Here is a 21,038-nt window from a genome sequence, read left to right as displayed (position 1 = left end):
AATATAGTTAACAGCTCTTTCAAACATGGGAACCACATAAGGTATGATATAACAGGCATCCCAATGGGATTTTTAGAGTTTTTTCTGAAGCATCACTTTTTTAAAGTATTCTGCCAAAAAAAAATTAAAGTTTTTACTAAAAGAACCTCTTGATTGCTGTTAAGTAAAACAACTTTTCTACAGCAATTTTTCAGTGACTATCAGAGAAAGGGCCAACAAAAGCAAGTATTCATTAAGTCCTACCTAATTATAGTCTAATGCAGCACTCCACCTACTTCTCCTATCAATTCCAACCAGGTGAACACCTCTATAATTTTAATGATTGTGAAGAGTTAAGTACACTGGCCATAGTAACTGCTAAGTATTCTGCTACTTATTTTAATTTTAAAAGGAGAATGCAATGGAAATGACCTGCTGCAGCTTTGCAAAGCTATTGCAATTCTATAAGTTTGAGCAGAGGGTGATGCCCTAATTCCAGTGATTTTTGACAAAACTTATTAGGGTGTAGCAAGAGATACCCAGCAAAATGTTCTTCTCCTCCTGAATCATAGCAGTTTCAAACTGGTGAACATTTCCAGAGTTTAAGTGCCAGTATATGCCCCCATGATATCTAAAGTCATATCTAAGTCTTAACCTTGAGACCAGCAGGACCACACAGTGAAGAAACAGTTCTCAATTTCACCACCTGAGGACTTCTGCTTCCTATGTTGACCATCCTTTCCTATTCTTAAACAGTAATAATCATCTGAAACCAAACAGGGAGCAGCAGTAGCAAATCACCTACAGAATACAACCTGCAGGACCACCTTCCACCTAAGAGAGATGACTACTCACTGTCCACACAAATGCCTAGAGTACAGGCCTGTAAATATTATTGCACAAATGTAAAGATGCTCATAGGGAGAACTAACCTGAAGAAACCCCCTCCCAACCTGACAAATCATACCTATTTTGTGTATTACAGATATCTAAGTCCATGCACTGTGAAAAGTGGAATAGAATGACTGCTTTTAGCTGTTAATAGGATTCCTTCCTACATCTCCCAAGAAGCATACTCTATAGAAAAATAGAAATCCCAAATTCCAGTGCACTGCCAGAGCCTAGGGCTACCCTGTGCTATCTCTGAGTCATTCCTATAGATCTTTTCTATCTTCAGTGCCCAGGAGAACTACACAAATCAGAATACATCAATTTACTTGAAACTATATACATGAACTGAGGGGAAAATTAATTTAATAATGCCACTTTAGGAACTCTATGGATTATGGCCAGAGAATAAACCCTCAGAGATACATAACTTTGCATTAGAACTTGCCTGTTTATTGGAAAAAAAATCAATTCAGCATTACTTAAAAGCAAATGTAGTCAGAGTTCATATACATACCCTCTGCTTCTCAGGGTCAACATATCGAATGCCAAAATAGTCTTTTTCCAGCAAGCTGTAATAGTTGCAGATGTGATCTATGAGAAACTGACCTTTAGTTTCTCTCTGTAAAAAGAGAAAGAATTGATATATTATTATGAGTATTCTGAACTTGCTGTCTATAAATACTAAAAAAATCTAATCAAAGTGTCAAGGAACATGGCACATGAAATTTGTTGTTATTCAGATGAGGACAAGGATTTCAGCATTCATCTCTAAAAGATGCAGGAGATTAGTGATCAATGTACTCCCTGCACATTCACAAATTGATTCATTAAGAAAATATCACTACTTCTGCCTCAGGAAAACCCATGCTACTCTAATAGCTGCACATTTATAACATTTAATACATTGCTAGTAACCACATTTCCACCTGATGCTGTAACGGCATAACAGATACCCATTTACATATGGAATTTCAAAACAGTGTGTGATTATTTGTATCCCCCAAGTTTGCAAGCAGTTTTGGCAGTGAGTACCATACTGGATCTTTACGCAATGCCCACAGCAAGAGAGACCTAATCCTTAATTCCAGGCAGCACTACAGTACAAGGAAGAAATGCCCAAATGACTGAAAGAGATGTTTTCATCTTTGCATTGTCACTAGGTAACTATAGCCTTAAGGAAACTTACTGTACACATGATGTTTAGTTAACAATCTCATTCTCTATTTCTGCTTTCTTCAATCTCAATACTCTGTTTCATTTCTCCTTAATCTACTCCTGATATGGAGAATCTACATGAATTTTCACATTTCTTCTGATCCAGCTAATGTGATTTTTTTTTCCTGAATTGTGATGTGTATGAATATTAACACCGGGCTAAAGCTGTTCCCCTAAACAGTCCACTGTAAGCAGACAAAGGTGCTTCACTACGTCGCAGGGTCAGGTCTCTGCATTTCTTTCCCTCTATCTGGCTACCCCAGTCCTGCACTGAGACACCTCTGCTGCGGACCAGGTAGCAAGTTTTGGCAAGACTCTACACTTCGTTGATGTGAAACAACTTGAACTTAGCTCTTTAATGTTTACAAAATAGAAACTACACAGGATATGCAATCACATTATATAAAAGAATTACTTAATTGTTCCTCCAAATGAGTCCATGAAAACTTTAACGCTATGCCTTATTCAACCTTTCTTTAAGAAGCTAACAGGCAATTTAAACCATTAAAAAGCATGGCTAGGCAAAAATGAACAGATAGCTCCTGCATTTCTCAGGGTGCTTTACAATATTGGACATTGCTATTATCTGCATTTCACATAGAAGCAGCTGAGGCAAAAACAGTGCCGTGACCTGCCCAAGGTCATACTCTAAAGGGCAGAGGAAGCAATGGCCGCAGGACCACCACTGTCCAGTGGGACCTACTGCTTCCCACAATAGAAATGAGACGTCCTTCAAGACTGGAGTGTTAGAAAAGAATACAATCTGTGAACTATGCTCTATTTTCTTATCTTTACAATTAATAAGGAATTCTGATGTGGATACAGTTGCTCATCCTTTCACTCCCATCACTGAACAAATAGACTAAATAAAAAACACCCTCAGTTCAGGCACCGACAGAGACCTATGGTCCTTCCAGTGTGCCAGGGCTCCTGCAGCCATCCCCTTCCCTGCCACATGGACCTTCTCTCCTCCTGAATCCACTTCCAGCCACAAGTGAATTGCTAATTTCTCTACAGTTTTCTTTTTCCTTGATGCAGGGGGCTCTGCTGCTCTTCCTGCTGTGAAAGCCATCTACTTCCACTGCTCCTTTCTTCCTTCACCTTCTATCTCCTATGTATTTACCCCTCACTATGTGTCCCTTACTCTTCCATATGCTGCTACTTGCCTTAAGGATATTACTGCCTTGACTGTGCCATGGTATTTCTGTACTTTGTTTTCCTATTTTTAAACAGCCAGTGTCAAAGGATGTTAACCCAATTTGTCTGTTTTCCGTACATGCTCACTCAACCTCATGCTTTGTGCCCTTGCACTGCTACCTTTTTCCCTGTAACATTGCTGCAACAGGTTTCCTTCTGTAAGTGTTTCTTTCCAGCCTCAAGACATTTAAAAACCGACATGTTTGCTGTTAGGAGTGGTTAACACATACGCTGACATTTTTCTATACTGTACCCAGTTATAAGTATGGGCATGCTAGTGACAGCATAGAGAAAACTTTTCTCAAAAGGCAGAGCCGGTATCAAAGATTGAAAAGTACAATAAGAAAACTGCCACTCTCCCTGTGACTGACAAAAAAAGGTCTACACTTATACAGTCATATCTCAATGAAGTATTTTCTGGCTTAAAATCTTAGAAGTGTCTGCAAACTTTCCTGACTACGCGATAAGCAAGACCATCAAAATATTAAGACAAAATTGCACAGTGACATTTCAATACAAAGGCAGTAGGAAAAAATTTGAACACAGATGTGAAATTCAAGTTGCACACGGTTTTAAGATGAATCTACAATGAACTAAATAGAACTGCAGAATAACATCTATTAGGTGACTCAGGTACAGTCAAACATGAAAATAGATTTTACTGACAAGAATGTACAAAAGAAATCCAATTTTTAAAACACTGGAAATGAGGAAACCAGACTAGTCATATTTTTCATCTGACAACATTAGAGGGTGTTACTGGAAGAAAAGTCAGTAAATGTAATAACTTCTATAGATTCACATTCTAATCCATTCATTTTAAAAGCCCTTTGCTTCACCCACCTAGATAATCACAAAATTTTTTTTGAGTTCTTGAGGAATCTGATAAAAGGCTAGGGCACATACGGTGTTTTCCAATCCAGTACCAACATTCCCTTTCTAAAACAAATTGATGCCCTAGTTTTTTTGCTTGAAAGATAGATGATGGAAATGAACCAAACAAAAAAGAGCAAACAAACAAAAGCCTCTGAGCTAAATTCATGGTCTAGGAATCCTTAAGCCCTCCACAGATATATAAAAGGGACTAGTTAATAACCTCACCCTTGGTTAGTATACACTTCAGTTAATAGTGCTGCTCAGTCAGTCTTCAAGTTCCACAAGATTCATTACCAGATACTAAAAAAGATTCAAGAGTATAAAAGTGGCTAAATAGCACACGCATAATGGAATGAGTGTTCTCCTAAGAAATACTGTTGTAAATGTTCCACTATCATGCTTTTTTAATACCTGAAATTTGAAAAAATTCAGATCATAATTGATACACAGAGGAAAATACCTGATGTGGCACAGAGCACCTCGAGTCTGAATTCATAATAGATAGTGTGGCAAGAAGGATGGGCAATGGTTGTTCATTTTGTTTTCTGCAAACAGCATCCATGAACATTTTCTACATTTCTCTAATAATGCTCCAAATTCTCCTGAGCTTTAGAATCTGATGATCTTTCTCATGTCCTGTGTTCTTTGATACACTTATTACATATTATAGTACAAAAGAATATATTAAATCCAAAGTTTATTCTCATTTGTGAAAGAATATGGGTAAATTAAATTAGGAACTGCCAGTCTTCCACACCAGAGCACAGGAATGGATTTGGGTCACAGAATAATGAATATAAAACATTGCCTGAAATTTCAGATAGTTGCCATATAGCTTTCCAATTAAGTGATCCTTGGGGAAAAAAAAAAAAAACAACGAACCCAAGACAAAAAAAACCAACCAAACAAAAACAAACCCCAAACCCTACTATACCAATAAAGTACTTTGCAGCAATTCAGAAAAATACCTTTATGTTACAATTCAGCATATTTGTCAGAACGTGAAAAAATGACACCACAAAAAAAGCCATTATTTGAAACACTGCTGAAATATGTCAGCAACAGACCACAGGAATCTGAGAGCAAAAATCAAGTCGGACTTTTAAAAGCTTCACAGCTGAAATCTTTGATAATTATACCACAGTTCACCCAGAAGTCATCAACTATTCACAAGTAGTAAAGACCAACGCAGGCCGAAACAAGAGTTACAAAAGTGTAAGCAAGGGAACCAAAATGTACTGGATTGTAATCAATACATTGTTTTCAATGAAAGAATACCAAGTTAAACAAGCCTTTTTTTTTTTTTTCTAAGTCCATTAATTCAAATACAACATCTGGCTATCCCAATTGAGATGTATTTTCTTTCAGATTTTTGTAACCCATACTCTATGAAAAGTATTCTTTAAAATGGCCTTAAACAAAGTCCTATAATGTAGACATTCCACACACTCACACAAAAATAGGTTTTTGTAGATTCCTATAAATAATTTGAGGAACGACTCTCTGATTTGCTTAGATAAATTGACACAGACAAGATGGGTATGTTTTTCCTAAGGCTGCATTTGAGTATCTGACCTTAATACCACAAAAATCCCACAGCAAAACCCAACACACATGCAAGGGATATAATGCCATGTAAATGACAGAATCCCTGAACACAGAAGGTCAGCTTGCAAATAACTGTTAAACTCTGCTTTTTAAGGTGGATCAAAAGTTTTATTTTCTATTGAAAGAAGTATGCATCAAGTTAAACTAGCAGCTGTTGTAAAAGAATTAAGCACAACAAGGGACATTCTCCACTCAAACAAAACACGATAACATGATCATACAGAGTCCTCCATTGACGGACTCACAGGACAACCTGAGTTTCTTCCTTAGCTCCACGAACAAAGTAAGACATTGCAGATATGCTTCATTTTCACTACCAGATGCCATCATTACAGCTTCCATTTCTGCAACTCTGCAAATTTATGACTGAGTAAACCAATTTCTTGGTAACTCCTCTGTTATGCAGAAACTAATCCAAACAAAGATCTCCATGGCTCTTGAGCAGTTTCAATCTAACACAACATCCCAAACTCATGCTTGCTTTGGGGATTTATTTTCTTGTTTTATTCCTAGTTTCTTCGTGCAAGTTAAAAAGTAAGGGAGAGTACATCTTGTTCTGCCAATTTAACCCTTCTCTGATGACATGAGACCACAAAACATTTGTGACTGTTTCACAATTCTGAAAGTGAGAGGAAAACCATTTATAGCAGTTTAAGATCTTGCATTCAGTGAAATGTCTTCCCTATTTGCATCTGCTTCACTGTGGAGTTCTGTGTCTATTGATCTGAATGTCGTCACAAGGAAGAGCAAGAGTCACAAGCAGATTAAACACAACGCTTCTGCTCTATTACCTAACCACTGAAGTCCTGCCAGCTGTGCTTATCTCTGTCAGGAAGCCACTGACATTACTAAGAAGCAGTGCAGAGTCATAAACACTGTGTTTATTTGTACCAGGGATTTCAATCCTCATCCCACAAATGTCTTTACTTGTGCGAACAGTTCCCAACAGTGACGCTCTGTGTAAATATGCTCACATACTTAAGTGCTCATTTAAGCGTAAATCCACTCCAAAAAAAAAAAAAAGGTAAATTAAACCCACAATTAAACCAGTATTTCTGTTTAAATAAATGGAAAGTCCAGGCTCTCAGGCAAAGCAAGAAAAATGTCTGATTTTGTATGCTTGTTTCCTTTAGTGTGTAACATATTTTGAAGTTCTATGGATGAAAAAAAACCTTAAATATATGAATTCAAGCATAATCATAACACCACCATAGAGTGAAACCTAACCAGGTCAGAAAAATGGACAAAACCATGAAGTTCCTCTAAGGCAAAAACGTAATTCAAAAAGCAGCTTTACCTATTGATAACTGAAATAGTATAGTTCTGTTGAGAATTCTTGACAAAAATGATAAAAAGCAACTGAGATTTACAGAGCTAAACTGCCTCCTCGACTGCCACCTCTCACATTTCTGACTTCTCTTCAGACATCCTCCTCCAGTGATGAGATCATACTTCTACGCTTTTCATGAGAGAAATACTTTGAATCTCAACAGGCACACATCTTCCACTGCATCGACAATTATTCTATAGTTCAGTATTGGGGCCTGCTCTCATACACAGAAGTGTGGCTGTAAAAGGACACCTCGGAACAATTCTCTGTTCATGTCGGTTTTGGGACAGCCGTCATCACATTTGCATTTGTTTCCCATGGCACAGGAAAAAAGTTCACTAAGCATCATCTTTGGACTGGGGCACATGCTATGGGAATGGAACAGATTTAATATCAACCCTTCGGAGCTAAATAGGGAGGAGGGCTGAAGGCACAGAGAAGGAAGGCAACCTGGCATGCCTGAATTTCACAATATCTATCTTCTAGTGGAATATTTAAGTCAGCAACATCAGGAGCAGAATCCTCATTCTGCAGCAACCAAAGGCAGCGAGGTGGAACGGGCTCAGCTCCAAGCTGGCAATGTCAGGCCAGCCCTAATCCTGACAACCTCCAATGCCCTGGGCAAATTTCTTACAGCTCTTTGGATTTATGGATTCACTCAGATTGCAAATGACAGTAACTACTCACAAGATGGATACACAGACAACCTCTTTTCTTTTTTGTTCCATCTTTGGAAACAGTGATAGGAATACCCTTCTGTAGATGTTTCACAAGAACTGGACATTGTATAATGCCTTCAAAATGTAAAGAACAATTAAAACCATGCCTGTTTAATTTCTCAACTAAAATGCTATAACCCTTCAAAAGGATTTCCTTCCTGCTTATAATCAGCACCCTCTGGTATTTTAAACTACTTGAAAATACACTGGAAGTCTATTATACAGCATTTAGCTGGAAAATTTTCTCAATTGTAAGAAGGGCCTGCTGTAATTTACTTTTTTGTTGTTGTTAAAGTTTCAAAATAAAAAAAGACAACAAACTTTTGATGATAAAAACCTGATTTGGAACTGGCAGATTTCATTTTAGATGCAAAGTATTTATCACATAATTTTCTTTTCTTTACAGTGAGGAATTAATTGTGTTTCCACAAACCTGAAACAAAGGGAAAAAATCAGTGCTAATAATTTTTAACGAACAACACAACAAGTGACATTGCAATAAAGCAGCTGGCATTTACTTAATTACAAGAGTCCTCTTCCATACATTATTTGTATGAATTACCTCTTGCAAATTATATACTTCACTCTGTACAGTCAATTACCTAACCATAATTTGTATCAACATTTCTAATTCTAGAATGTCGGGGAGGATGGATATTTTAATCTGTGTTTCTTAATACATGTTGTTATGTATAAATTCCCTTATTTCACTACACAATGTTATTAAATTAGCTTTTGTAAAAAGGTTTTACATGCATATGTCCAGATCTTTCTAAGCAACTCCACCACTCATTCAATCCAGCAGAAATAAATCAAAGAATGTGCTCTCAGTAGCCAAGTTTTCACTATCTTTGTTTAACCGAAGGGAAAAAGTGGCACCCTACTACATTGCTGGAAATCCAGCCCCAACACCATCCACTTACAAACGCCATCCAGGTGGAGCTCACTGAAAAGACACAGGCTCAAGAAATGGGAAGAATGGAGGGATGTACAGGAAAATCCTCCTCTAGGGAGGAAAGTGACAACCCAACACAGTAATGCACAAAGCAGAAATACACCTTATGATATGAAAACATATTGGCAGAAGAGCTATACTTGCTTTTATTTACCTACTTGCTTCCTGAATAAAACTCATGGAAGACGCATCTCTTCCTATTAAGCCCCCTAATGAGACAAGCAACCAGAATACGTTTCCCTTTGTTGCAATGCTTTCGCAACATAATTTGTGCACAGAGCTTTGCAGACATGTATACTGTAGAAATGCATCGTGATGCAACAACACCAACTCACTCAAACTAATGGAAGTAAAATTTCAGATTTGAATTACCATCTTATTTTACCCTCATCTGAAGCGAGAAAGACTTTCGGGGGGGGGGAGGATGTGAATACATGAGTGAAAGCATTAGAGGATTAATGCCCATTTCATTTTATAGGGAATTTAGCAGCCAGTAGCGATAACCTTTGCCCACAAGAACACTTCATGCCTGAGACACAAACTATCCATACTGCTCTGGTTTTAGAACTCATTTGCTAACCTGTAATGGGACTTGAAGAACATCATTTTTACAAAGATACCAGTCTTTAAACTCCAATTCCTAATTATCAGTTAAGCCCCAAGTGCTATATATTAATGAATAGAACTAAATTTAAAAAAAAAAAAAAAAAAAAGAAAAGAAAAAGAAAACCACAAAACCACAAACCAACCTCTTCCTACTGTTTCATTTGGGCAATAAATACACAAATATATCGCAAAGAAAAAAGGAGAAAAATGTCTACGCTGAAAAGAAAAGAACTAAGTGGAGAGCAATTCCAAGGTTGTATGTGTGAATGCAGCTGTGGACGTTCTATTAAACTTAAATGAAACTGCATTGCTAAATGTACACAGCATTGAAAATTTACCCAGAAATATCTGTTGTAGTGAGGTCAGAAATGTATTTGTCAAAGATGATTCCTCTTGTGTGCTACCTTGGTTGGGAAATGAAGAGGGTTATTCGAGCTTACTTACTTTTCTTTAGTTTTGCACTATTCATTTGCAACAGATGGACAGTTTTGTCCATACAACAGCATATTTTTGCCCTCTCTTGAATTAGAAGTTATTGTAGGATGATAGTGGTCAAATAATAAAAGATGAAGGTGAAAAAGAAATAATTGTACCACGGAAAAATTACACAAGTCCAGTCCCATGCAATGGAAACTATCATAAATACAAAATTGTATGGAAAATGAAAATTGTATTCTACTACACAGTAAAACCTGGAAAGCAGGAGTGAACACAGATAACAGCTTTCACACAATCAGCTCTCGACCTCAGTGCTATTCTGCAAGTAAATTACTCTGGCCCATGAGTAAATTATAAATGACTAAAAGAAATATTTATAGTTCACATGCTGCAGTTCTCAAAAGTCACCGCCAGGCAGGCAGGCAGGCACTGAAGAAACCACAAATGCGACATTCATTACAGGCCTCATCATCATTTTCTGTCCCTCTGCACATGGGCAACACTTGGCCATTTAGATTTTATGTCCCTGAAGTGATGGCCGCACAGAAGGCTTGCAGCATTAACTGCTCACTTCTGGTAACAGCTTCCATTAGCACAATATTCGTGATGCCATCTGAAGCACTATTGATTTCTTAAAAGGAACTGAGTGCTTCTGTCAACAAATCTATCATTTTATTCAATACCAAGCATCATTTAGCAAAGCTAACTCCTCTTTCTCTCTTGCATCCTTGACATCAAAACTAACTTGGAATATACAGCTAGAACACACCATCATACCACATCGATGGTGGTAGCAGATGAGAGATTTCAAGAATACGTTCTCAGTCCCCACCTACAAAACAATCTAAAAGCCAAATCAGGATTTTGACAAAATTACCTAATGTCCCCCAGTACACATGGTGGTCAACAATCCTCCCTTGGCCCCGTGCAATACTGAATCTTCTCGGTGGGTTCAGCACACCCAGAAAATGAGACCTCCCCCATATTCTGCTCCAAGTACCGTTCTTTAACTATACCTTCTCTAACAGATACAGTGTGCCCATTTTACACAAAAAGAAGTCTTTTAAAAAAGAAAAGCAGCCAAAAATACTTCTAGCCAAACAAGACGCTTCCCTGAGCACAGGCAGAAGACAGAATCAGAATGGTGTGACACAGCTTAGTTAAGCTGCTCACAGAAAAACAATCAACTGATGAGGGGCACAAATGCCCCTTCACAGCTACATTTCAGGGCTTAGCAGAATGTATGGAACCCCAACCATGGTGAGGGTCATGCAGGAACAGCCACACCATTGTTTCGACACCAAGTGGGAAAGTATGACCACAGCAGAGAAGGGCAAGTTGGAAGAAGAGATGAGCAGAGCAGGGGAGCTGCTGTTGCCATAGGGCATATGGTGCCCCTGTAAGCACTGGTAATGGCACCTCAGCTGGTCTACCTTGCCCCCCCAGCTTGGGGTTAGCCTCATGTTCCTCTCCTCTCATGGGGAAATACAGCACGAATGCTTGCAAGCATGACATGGGGTGTGCATGCACTGGGTGGGAGGGAAGGAGAAAGAAAAGGAAGATCATGGAACATAATCCCTAAAGGAAGAGATTTCCTAACTGCTGAATTAATGCCCATTTGAAAGGCTATTAGAGTGATGTGGGAGGCTAAGAGCTTACATAAAGAACAGAATATATGACTAGATATAATGTAAATTTGATCCATCATTATGTGGATTACTCCAGAATCACAAGCCCAGCTGTGTAGTCAGTGGTCTGGCAGTATCAACTGTGAAGCACGCTGAATATCAACAAGTGCTGCAAATCACAGATAATGTGTCCTGACAGACAAGACCCTCAACTACAGTAATGAAGTCAACAGCTCCCAGTGAACCAGCTGAAAGTGTAACTCATACACTAATCTGATGTGAATAGGGCCTAGACAAAAACTTTTGGCCAACAGGAATCCTCACCATGCTATGCACTTGAACTGTCTGATAGTCATACTGTATAATCGTATCATTAATGGCTCAGGGGACACTTGTCATAATACTTTCTGAGGATATCCAGAAAGGATTTTATGGATTGCAAGAGGGTGAGGTTGCACAAAAAGCTCTCCCACCTTTTACTAACTTAGAATCCATCAACGCACTTTTTCTTTCAAATACTTATCTTGCTCACCTGCCCAAGGTAGGTAACTCCTTTCTGAGAAAACTATTCAGTCTTTAGTAATATTGCATTATGCTCTCTCACTTTTCCCATGTGTTTTGATGGGAGAAATTTTGTAACTTGAAGGATCATGTCATGTTGGGTCATTTCCAACTTGACAAAGTGTTTTATTCCTTTACTCTCCTTGGGAGAACTGAAAGAATAATTTTACCATTAAAAACTATTTCCAAACTGCTCAGCTAGTGCTTTATAGACACACATGCATAAATGTATTTTCCTGTCAGAAATAATTACACAGAAAAGAACCTTTCATCAAGACTTTTCCCCGCCTCGTAATAATCCCAGCTATTAAATGCTTGTTGTGAAGGAAAACAAACAACATTGAATTTGTGAGATTAGACATCCAATCTTCAGAAAAGCAAATTTATGGTAGATTGAAAACACTGGAGAAAGGAGTCCTCCAGAAGCATTCTTTGGACATAGTGCCTACACCAATGTACCCCAATGGTATTTAATAAAAGCCAGCTAATGGCATCAGAGAAGCAACTCATTCTCTGTGTTATACAAGCTTCTCTCTCTATGCCAGAAAAAAGTTCCCAGTTTGCAAATTTTTGTAGAAGGAGGAGCTGGATTGATTTTTTTTCTTTCTTTCTTTCTCTCTTTCTGGAGGTCATTCAGTCCTTGAAAGCCACACGAACTGCCTCATTAGCACTACCTAAAATAAGACCTCCATTTGATAGCACAGCCAGAACTCCCCTTGCATTTGTAATCATCACCTCACAAAATTACAACCATGGAAAGTTGTTTTTTTTTTTTACTCTTCTAAGAACAATTAAATATACTGTAGATTTAAAACAAAAATTCTGAATTTCTTTCAAATATCACCACAAAAGACACAACACATTTTAAATAATGGCTTGCAAAAATCCAAACTGAGGGTTCCACAGGCTTGTTCCATCAACCACGGGTGCAAAAAAGAAGATAATAAAGCAATACATTTTACAGGTCCATAACAAATGAATTGTTTCTCCCTTACTAGCGTCTACTTTTCTCCTTTACTCTGCCAGATTCATTTTCATCTTTCTGACCTGTTCCCACACACTCAGCAGAGATCAAAGGCAAACTGACCCAGCTTTTTACTGTTTCCGTAATTGGTCTGTTTTCTACATCTTTGAGTCATGGAACATATCGACACACTATTAAAATGCATCCTTTTTGACTAAGTTGGGAACTCATCATGCTTGATTCTTCTCAGCAGTAGTTACTCTCATATCGCTTTTAAGATCCCCACCCCCAAATTAAATCCTAGGACACTGCAAACATTTCTTCTATCTAGTAACTGGAAAGCAAAGCCCTGAATTACATACTAAATGACAAGTCACTTTTCCCAGTGCAAACCCTGACCTCACAGAAACACTGTATATGTCTATTCAGGACTCAATTTGCTGCCTTTGGTATTTGTAACATTTTTAGCTCTCTGCTGAAACTGAAGAAAAAACAAAACAAAACCCCAAAACTTCAGAATGTATGTTTAAACACTGGGAGTTGTCTGATACGTTCTACAGCAGCTGGCATTTAAGAAAAGCATTGTAAAGTCACTCAGTTTCTTGCATATGATGTGGAGGATGTTTATGCATACTGGTCAGTTTCCCTCAGCTATCCACATTGCCTGTTGCAATTGAACACAAAACTCATTAAAACAAGGAAAGACCACAGGAAGATACTGAACGAGATCACCTGTATTCATTTTACTATGTGTAGTGGTGGATAAGAAAGCTATACACTGAAAACTACATTCTGTATGCAATTAAGCAGTACATAGTTCTCCCAACCAAGTTTCTTCAAAGAAGTCAAATGCTAACACGGAAAATTAAAAAAATAAATGTAAAAGTGCTTTGTTTGCAGGTATTTCAGCAAATTTTTGGAAATAAAGTCCTGTTCTCACACAGGTGGTTAAGGGAGTGGGGGAAGACCTGTCAAAAATTATAACATACAGTAACATTCATAAATATATTGTACAGCTGGTTCCTAGGTCACCAGTTGCATCAGAAAGTATTCTCTTTACCTTCCTGTCACATTTAGAGTAAAAGCAGAACCACAGCAAACGTCAGGATGAAAACTGAGGAACTTGACAAAGGAGTGAACAGCTTTGAATATTATCTCAAAATAAAAAGTTAAGTAAGGTTTCTTCTTCTCCCCTCTGAGTCTTGACAGATCTGTGCTGAACCTCCTGTAATTGGGAGTAGACTAAGGCTACATTTTCCTTTCTCTTCACCCTGATCATCTATGGCTGCTACAGGCTTATGTAAAAAAAAAAAAAAAAAAAAAATCTCTTAAACAGTCTCTTAAGAAAGAGCTAGAGCCAGCACAAGGCTGACATGCAGATTATAACAAGCAAAGCTCTTACAGCTTCATACCTGCTGTGCCAAAACTGACTGCAAAACCTCAGGATGCAATTATTTTATAATGATCCTCTTTTCCAAAACTGAAGAAGTTACATAAATGAGCAGATGACACCAAAGAAGAAAAGGTGCCTTTGTTTTACAGCACAAGGCAACTTTTTGGATTTCTCTTTCTGCCTAACACAGCAAAGCAAAAAGGACTTTTGGGAAATAAAGCGAGAAACAAGCCAGCATGGGAATTGGCCAGTGAGCAAGCAGACATTTCAGTGCCCTTGCACCCTTCCTGTGGGATGAAGCAACCATCCCTAGCTGTGTGCCCTAAGTACAACCATGGGCAAAAAGCAAAAGGAAGGCAGAGAAGCAGGGGAAGACTTCACCACCAAGTGCACTTCTGTCAGTAACCCACACCCACCCATCTTCACGTGTTCTCCAAAGAGCCTTAGGGAAAGGACTGGGCTCCCGATCAGCTGAGAAAGTACCAGACTTAAGCATAACCGTATCAAAGATATGTAAGACCCAGTAAACCAGGATATATTCTTCTAGATAAGGTGGAAGATCCCCTTTTTTCCAAGGCATTTAAACCTTAGTGCAGGAGTGACACCCCACTCTTGTGCTGCCCTGTCCCACCACCTGGTCTTCTCTAACCCTCCCCAGTCCTGTCCATCTTCCTCTTTGCCACGCAACAGCAGGTGGCCAGCCTCAGACCACGTGGGTGGGAAGAGCACCTCGAGACACCCAACAGCCAATATGCTCTGAAGCTTTGTCTTTGCCACCTTCTCTCAACAGAAAACAGAAACCCAGAAGTAGATGAACACTAGCTTGCAAGCTCTGAGCGTTTGACTGTAAGGTACACTGAGTTACAGGAAAGGCATGAAAGCAGGCGTAAGTGGTTAGCAGTGCACAACTGTGAGAAAGCAAGGAACTACTGAAGGACACAGCTTCACAGTGTGGTTGAAAGGCGTTGCAATAATTAAATGCCAATATTTATTTCTACATATGACTACCTATTTAAAAAGTGACCCCACTGAGTCCCTGCAGTACATACTCACACACAGCGATCTTGGAGAGCAGCACATATTAGTCTTGAAATATTAATTTAAGAACCTATAATAGCAATGGCCGATAGGTCAAAAATGCTGACTGTCATCATGTATTCAGCTCATAAAACGCTCTTCCTTTTCTAGCTTATAATGCATCTTCGATACCTCTCACACATACACACACCATACTTTTTTAATGCATATGTGTCTGTAAACATACACACTTTATATATAAATATATAAGAAAGATGTCAAGATAAAGGACTAAAGGATTCTAAAATTAGAGAAGGCCTTTAGATCATTTGGCTGTCTGTATAATTTGGAATACAATTTTATCCAATTTATGTCTCATACTAGCCAGCTTTATCTTTTGTCAAGCTCAATAATTACATTTTTTCTACAGCATGTCTTCAGCTGAGGCAGTCAATCTTGATTTAAAGCTTAAAAAAAAAGAGGTTGAAAATCTGTTGCTGGTTTATTCTACTGCATTACAAGCTTTACAAAACAAACTTGGAAAAATCATGCTTCAGTTAAACTGTCAGCATAGCACCATGGAGCACCATAATTCACTACGAACACTGTTACTAAAATAAAAATACTAAAAAAAAAAAGAACTATCTATCTAGAACAATCTCCTTTGATCAAAAGGATTTAATGAAGGACGCATGATCTATTTGAAAGCATTCAAAACCTGTTATTTTTAAATATATGTATGGTGTCATATTTAATAATATCCACTTTCTCACAAACCAGAACACATTCCAAAGTTTTAAGCACAGCTTTTCCAAAAAAGTTTTAAAATATAGTCTCATTCTTATTTTACTGAGTCCCTAAAACAGGGGGTACAGCTCTGAACAGTCAACTTGAAGCACCATATTGGGTGACACTTTTTACAGACCAACCGAACTACAGTCTTACAATATACATACACAAGAATCTATCTAAAAGATCTACCTTGTTTTTTCAGGATCATCCTTTAAAATCATTTAAAACTTCACCATCCCAACAGCTTCTGATATTTTGAACAGCTGTCAAGTTAGGGTATCCTTTCTCCAAAAAGTATGAAATGAACAACAAAGCATTCTAACATTAGGAAAATTCCATATGGTAGTCAGTTCAGCTGCCTAATTTATGCTGAAAGCTGTGAACTTGCTGTATACATCATTTTAGGTGAGAGTTACAGGCTTGCAGTTTCTTATAATTGTGGCATAAAGCTGTTATTTGATGCAAGAGCAGCTCTCCCGAGTCCAGTGAGTTTTCAGCCCCTTGCTCAAGTACAGATCTTGTCCCCATGCATTTTGGGCACTCTCCCCATCCCCAAAAGCACCTCTACACTGACTCGTGCAGGCTGCACATACGCCACAGACCTCAAGCAACAATACGCACAGTTGCACTCAAGCTCCCAAAGCATAGCAATTTTCCTGCACTGGTGCCTACTGCCCCTGCCCTCCGATAGCTGATGCAGAGCTAGCACCAAGGAAGGAATATGGGGTATGGATATCCCTTTTGTACTGACACCAAAAACACTCATTTCCAATGAATTCGTGACAGATTAGTGAAACAGAAGGCAGGCAGGCAGCTTGCCCTGGGATGAAATTGCATGCACCTGCCCCTGAAATCACAGGGGACCAGATGTCAGCCCCAGCTGTGTGACAGTCGTGGTTCCTGCCTCACTGTGGCACAACTTTCTAATGTACCGTACATCGGGGGGGAAAAAAAGCATGGCTCCTTCCTCCTGGCAGAAATAAGGGAAACCCTCAGAGCCACGCACTGAACGCTTCCTCTGAATTTTATATTTGTTAACTTCCCTAAAAAAAGCTCAGCTAAGAAAGAAACAGACACAGAAAACAGATCCCACCTACAGCAGGTGACAATTCCACCCACTTTAGAGCCTGTATGGTCATTTCAGACTCTCCTCTGTTTTAATTAGAACATTCCCCAGTTTACTTCACCCTCCCTCATCTGCTGCTCTGAACTATGGACTCTGCCGGAAAGCTTTGAAATTACCAGAAAGCTAAAATAAAGATTTTTCTACTTGCGAAAATATTATCGGGTAACTACATTGTGCACATGAAAAAAGACTCTGACAGGTTAACTCAAAAATTCACATACTTTTTTCAGGTTCTTTCTCTGATCACCAAAAGAAAAATCATGATATTCCAAAACAAGTGGTACAGCAGGAGCAGGTCTCAACCTCTCAACCGCACAATCACGTAGCAGCCATCCTACCCTTCTCTATAGCAACATCTACCTCCTGTTGCACTTCACCCAGTGTTAGGGGTGATACTAGGGGACTGAGGATGACAGCTCCCATTATTGCATTAAAATTGTTGTGATATTTGATCTATTTCTGAAAGCTTCAGCTGCCATAAAACTGGACAAGAATCTCTGGTTGAGCTTAAAAAAAAGTAACAAGGAAAACACGTGCCCTAAGCTAAAGAAAACCCACCTACCCCCTCAAAACACCAGAAAGTGAAAAAAAGAGGTAAACTGTGTTGTGTAAATACAGTTTGCTTTTCTTATAAGCCAGTCTTGCAATTTTGGAGGTGATTTTCATATGCTTGCTATTGGCAGTATTGCAAAGAATAGCAAACATGCTGTATGACACACAGCAAATGAACTAGTGCAACAAAAACAGTATCAATAAACAATTAGCCTTCAACAGCATCCTGCCAGGACTACATAAATTAGACTCAACTCAGCTTTCCTCCTGAACACAGAGATATTAATCTATGTCAAGGACAATGTTTCAGCTTTCCTAATGCAATACTTTTCTGCCTAGACTGTGAAAAAGTAAACATCTAAAGGTCATTTGCATCACAGATTTTAAATTTTAAATGAAAAAATGAATACATTTATTGCAGCATTACATCTGATCTAGGAATAGGTACGCCACATTTTATTGAGATGGCTTAATGGGTTCAAACAATAAAATATAAACTCCAAAAAAACTGTTTTGCTGTGAATATCAACATGGCTTTCAACTGCAGCAGCAAGACAACACAGAAAAATATCTCCTGTCTGAATGCTACACCAAGTGTATAAATTACCTTTATTCTGATAATCTATGATAAACACCTGATAATCTTTTCCATTTCATAAATGTTAGTGATTGGTAATAAAAAATTTAGTGACAAATTGCCTAGATTTAATGAATAATGTTTTGACAGTTTTCTGCCTCACTGCTTGCTTTCCTCAATTTCTTTCTTCATGTGCAAAAAAAGCTGTATTCCACTTCCTCATGTTTTGATGCCTGTTTTGGTATAGTGAGGAACAATGAACTTCCAAACCCTTTTCTGGTACATTCTTCTAGCATTGAACACCCTAAAATACAGCAACAAAAACATCTGGGGGCTTAGTTGTATTATGCAGCTTGATAATCTAATCATCCATCCGCTCCATCTACTTAACGCCAGTATTTCAGTCAGGAAGACAGTCTTGCTCCAGACTAGCCTGAACAATGAATCAGCCCTTCTGCAGAGGGTAGATTCTTATTAACTTTTCATCTTAATAAGAGATGTTATGATTTTCTCCTGGTGATGCAAAAAAACATAGGTATTATATAACCTAACTCCTCCGGAAAGGAGCTGCATTAAGGGTGGAACAGGAAATTTGTCCACTTACAAGAACAGTAATAAAGTTACATATTTCTTTTCTTTCCAAGAGCAAATTTATTTACTCATAAAGAGAATAAAATGGCCAAGAGCAGCAGAGTGCCAGAGCACGTCTCCCCTCAGAAACATAACTATGGAAGTACACTAGCTCTTTCTTACATGCGTCCTAAGCTAAGAAAAAGCCTAACCCCACCCCCACCCAAAGTGCCACAGACCAAATAAAAAGGCAAACTGCAAACTTTCTTGCCTTTACTGGCTTCTCAGAGAAGATCGCAGAAGATCCAAGGTCTTATTCTCACCATTAGTCACAGTCCAACGTATCCTAAAGATCACATAAAGGAAACAGGGACAACATTTGTATCCCCCAGCAAGTCATTTGGGTTACAACCCAGGACAGCAGATTACTCCACTGCTAGGACACTATTATACAGGGCAGAGGAAAGCAGAACCATCCCAGATAATGGAGGAGGGAAAGATTACAATGGCACTAAGGGATGCATACTGCAACGGACTCAGCTTTGTGCTGACAGAGTTTATTGAGGCTGGTTCTACACCAGCTTTACTAGTGGGATGGTGGAAAGAAAGGATAACCCTCAAACATTCAATACTAACTCACTTCAGGGTGTTCCATGCCTAAAGCACGTAACAGTGAGAATGGCAGCAGAATCAGCGTAAAACAACATACTGCTACCACTTCAGCAACGCCAGCTTCTGGGCTAGCAACACAAACTTTCAGGCTACCATGACAAATTTTTCATTGCGTTCAAAAACACGTGTGTGAGAAGAATTTTGAGAAGTTTATTAAACCCTTCTGAGTAAATAATATAGTTCAATATACTTTCAAATTGCATTTTTTAAATAGTAGCTCAAAGGCTGATATTAGGGGATCCCTCCTGCAAAAGACTGTATTTTTAAGTTGTTTATTATGCATCCTGGACCTCACTCTGAAAATCTTAATGGTTTATTTTTAAAAATTCAGAGCTTAATTTTGCAAGGGTCAAATGCCTCACTAAATTCACATTTGATGGAGGCTGAATAAGTTAACAGCTAGGAGGAGCGAAAAAGAAAAAGCAGCACACACCACACAGCATTTTGCAGTCTCAGGCTAGCATCTCAGCCTACAATGCAAGCTGCTATTCACACATCACAAAAGGACCTCTTCATGCTCATGTATGGAGCTCAAACTTGTACACAACTCCTAAAGTGGAATAAAGGGTTCAGTGCTTAATCCTCTTGTCTTGGTCTCAATAAAATTCAAGGTATATGTAACATGAGCAAGCCAGGGTCACCCTTTCTTGTGTTTGCCTTTGCATTAACATGCTTACCTATTTTCTTTACCCTCGACAAATGTTTTGTTTTCAATATGTTAACATTGCGACATGCAGCACTGCACATCATGCAGATTTCTGAAGGTCTGAAATACATGCATGGTAATATCAGATGCATGCATCGTGTTCTCAGGAAAAAGTATAAGGAGGGCCAGCCACAGATTTGCAGAAGGGAAGATGTGGGCCTAGATTACCCTGTCCACTTTCATGTCCTCTGTGCAGGGCAGGGAAAACCAGAAAACTGTCAGCAGTCACAAGACTCAGCAATAGCCCAGAAGCATCCAGTTGAAAGAGACAAAGCAAATGCATACAGCTTTTTACCAGCAGCTAACCAGTGGCTAAGAAGAGTGTTACAATGCACAAGCATGAAGGTGCAGCACTCATAGCATCCCAAGATACATGTGGGAACTACCAAGGATGAAACAGCTTCTGACTCAGGATTGCTGGATCCCTTCAACCTGCTTGCAGCAGGAGCCTCTGAAAAGTTTACTATATTTCCAAAAGGAAGATAGAATTAGTAGGTTTGTTCCCAGTATCAACTGGTGCAGTCATGGGAAATTACATCAGACCATTGTTCAGCGAAGGTACGAACTTGAACCAGCAGAACAAGAACGACATCTCCAAGGCAAATGGATTGAGTAAATTATGCAATGAAACAGAAGGTTGTAGCTTCGGTTCTTCACTCTCCTTTC

At 38.7% G+C, this 21,038-nt stretch overlaps 1 protein-coding gene across 4 annotated transcripts in view; it reads right to left on the bottom strand.

Annotated features, from left to right (window-relative positions):
- Positions 1 to 21,038, bottom strand: part of FRMD3 (FERM domain containing 3) — a 154,317-nt gene that overhangs the window by 86,464 nt on the left and 46,815 nt on the right. For all 4 annotated transcript variants that reach the window (XM_052778098.1, XM_052778099.1, XM_052778101.1 and 1 more), the window contains one exon: positions 1,385 to 1,489. In XM_052778098.1, the coding sequence (XP_052634058.1) occupies positions 1,385 to 1,489 (105 nt within the window). The remainder of the gene's footprint in view (positions 1 to 1,384; positions 1,490 to 21,038) is intronic.

Source organism: Harpia harpyja, chromosome Z, assembly GCF_026419915.1.
Source record: "Harpia harpyja isolate bHarHar1 chromosome Z, bHarHar1 primary haplotype, whole genome shotgun sequence".
In the NCBI taxonomy this organism is placed as follows: Eukaryota; Metazoa; Chordata; class Aves; order Accipitriformes; family Accipitridae; genus Harpia; species Harpia harpyja.
Note: the sequence above shows the minus strand (reverse complement) of the source record. Positions and strands in the feature narration are given on the sequence as shown.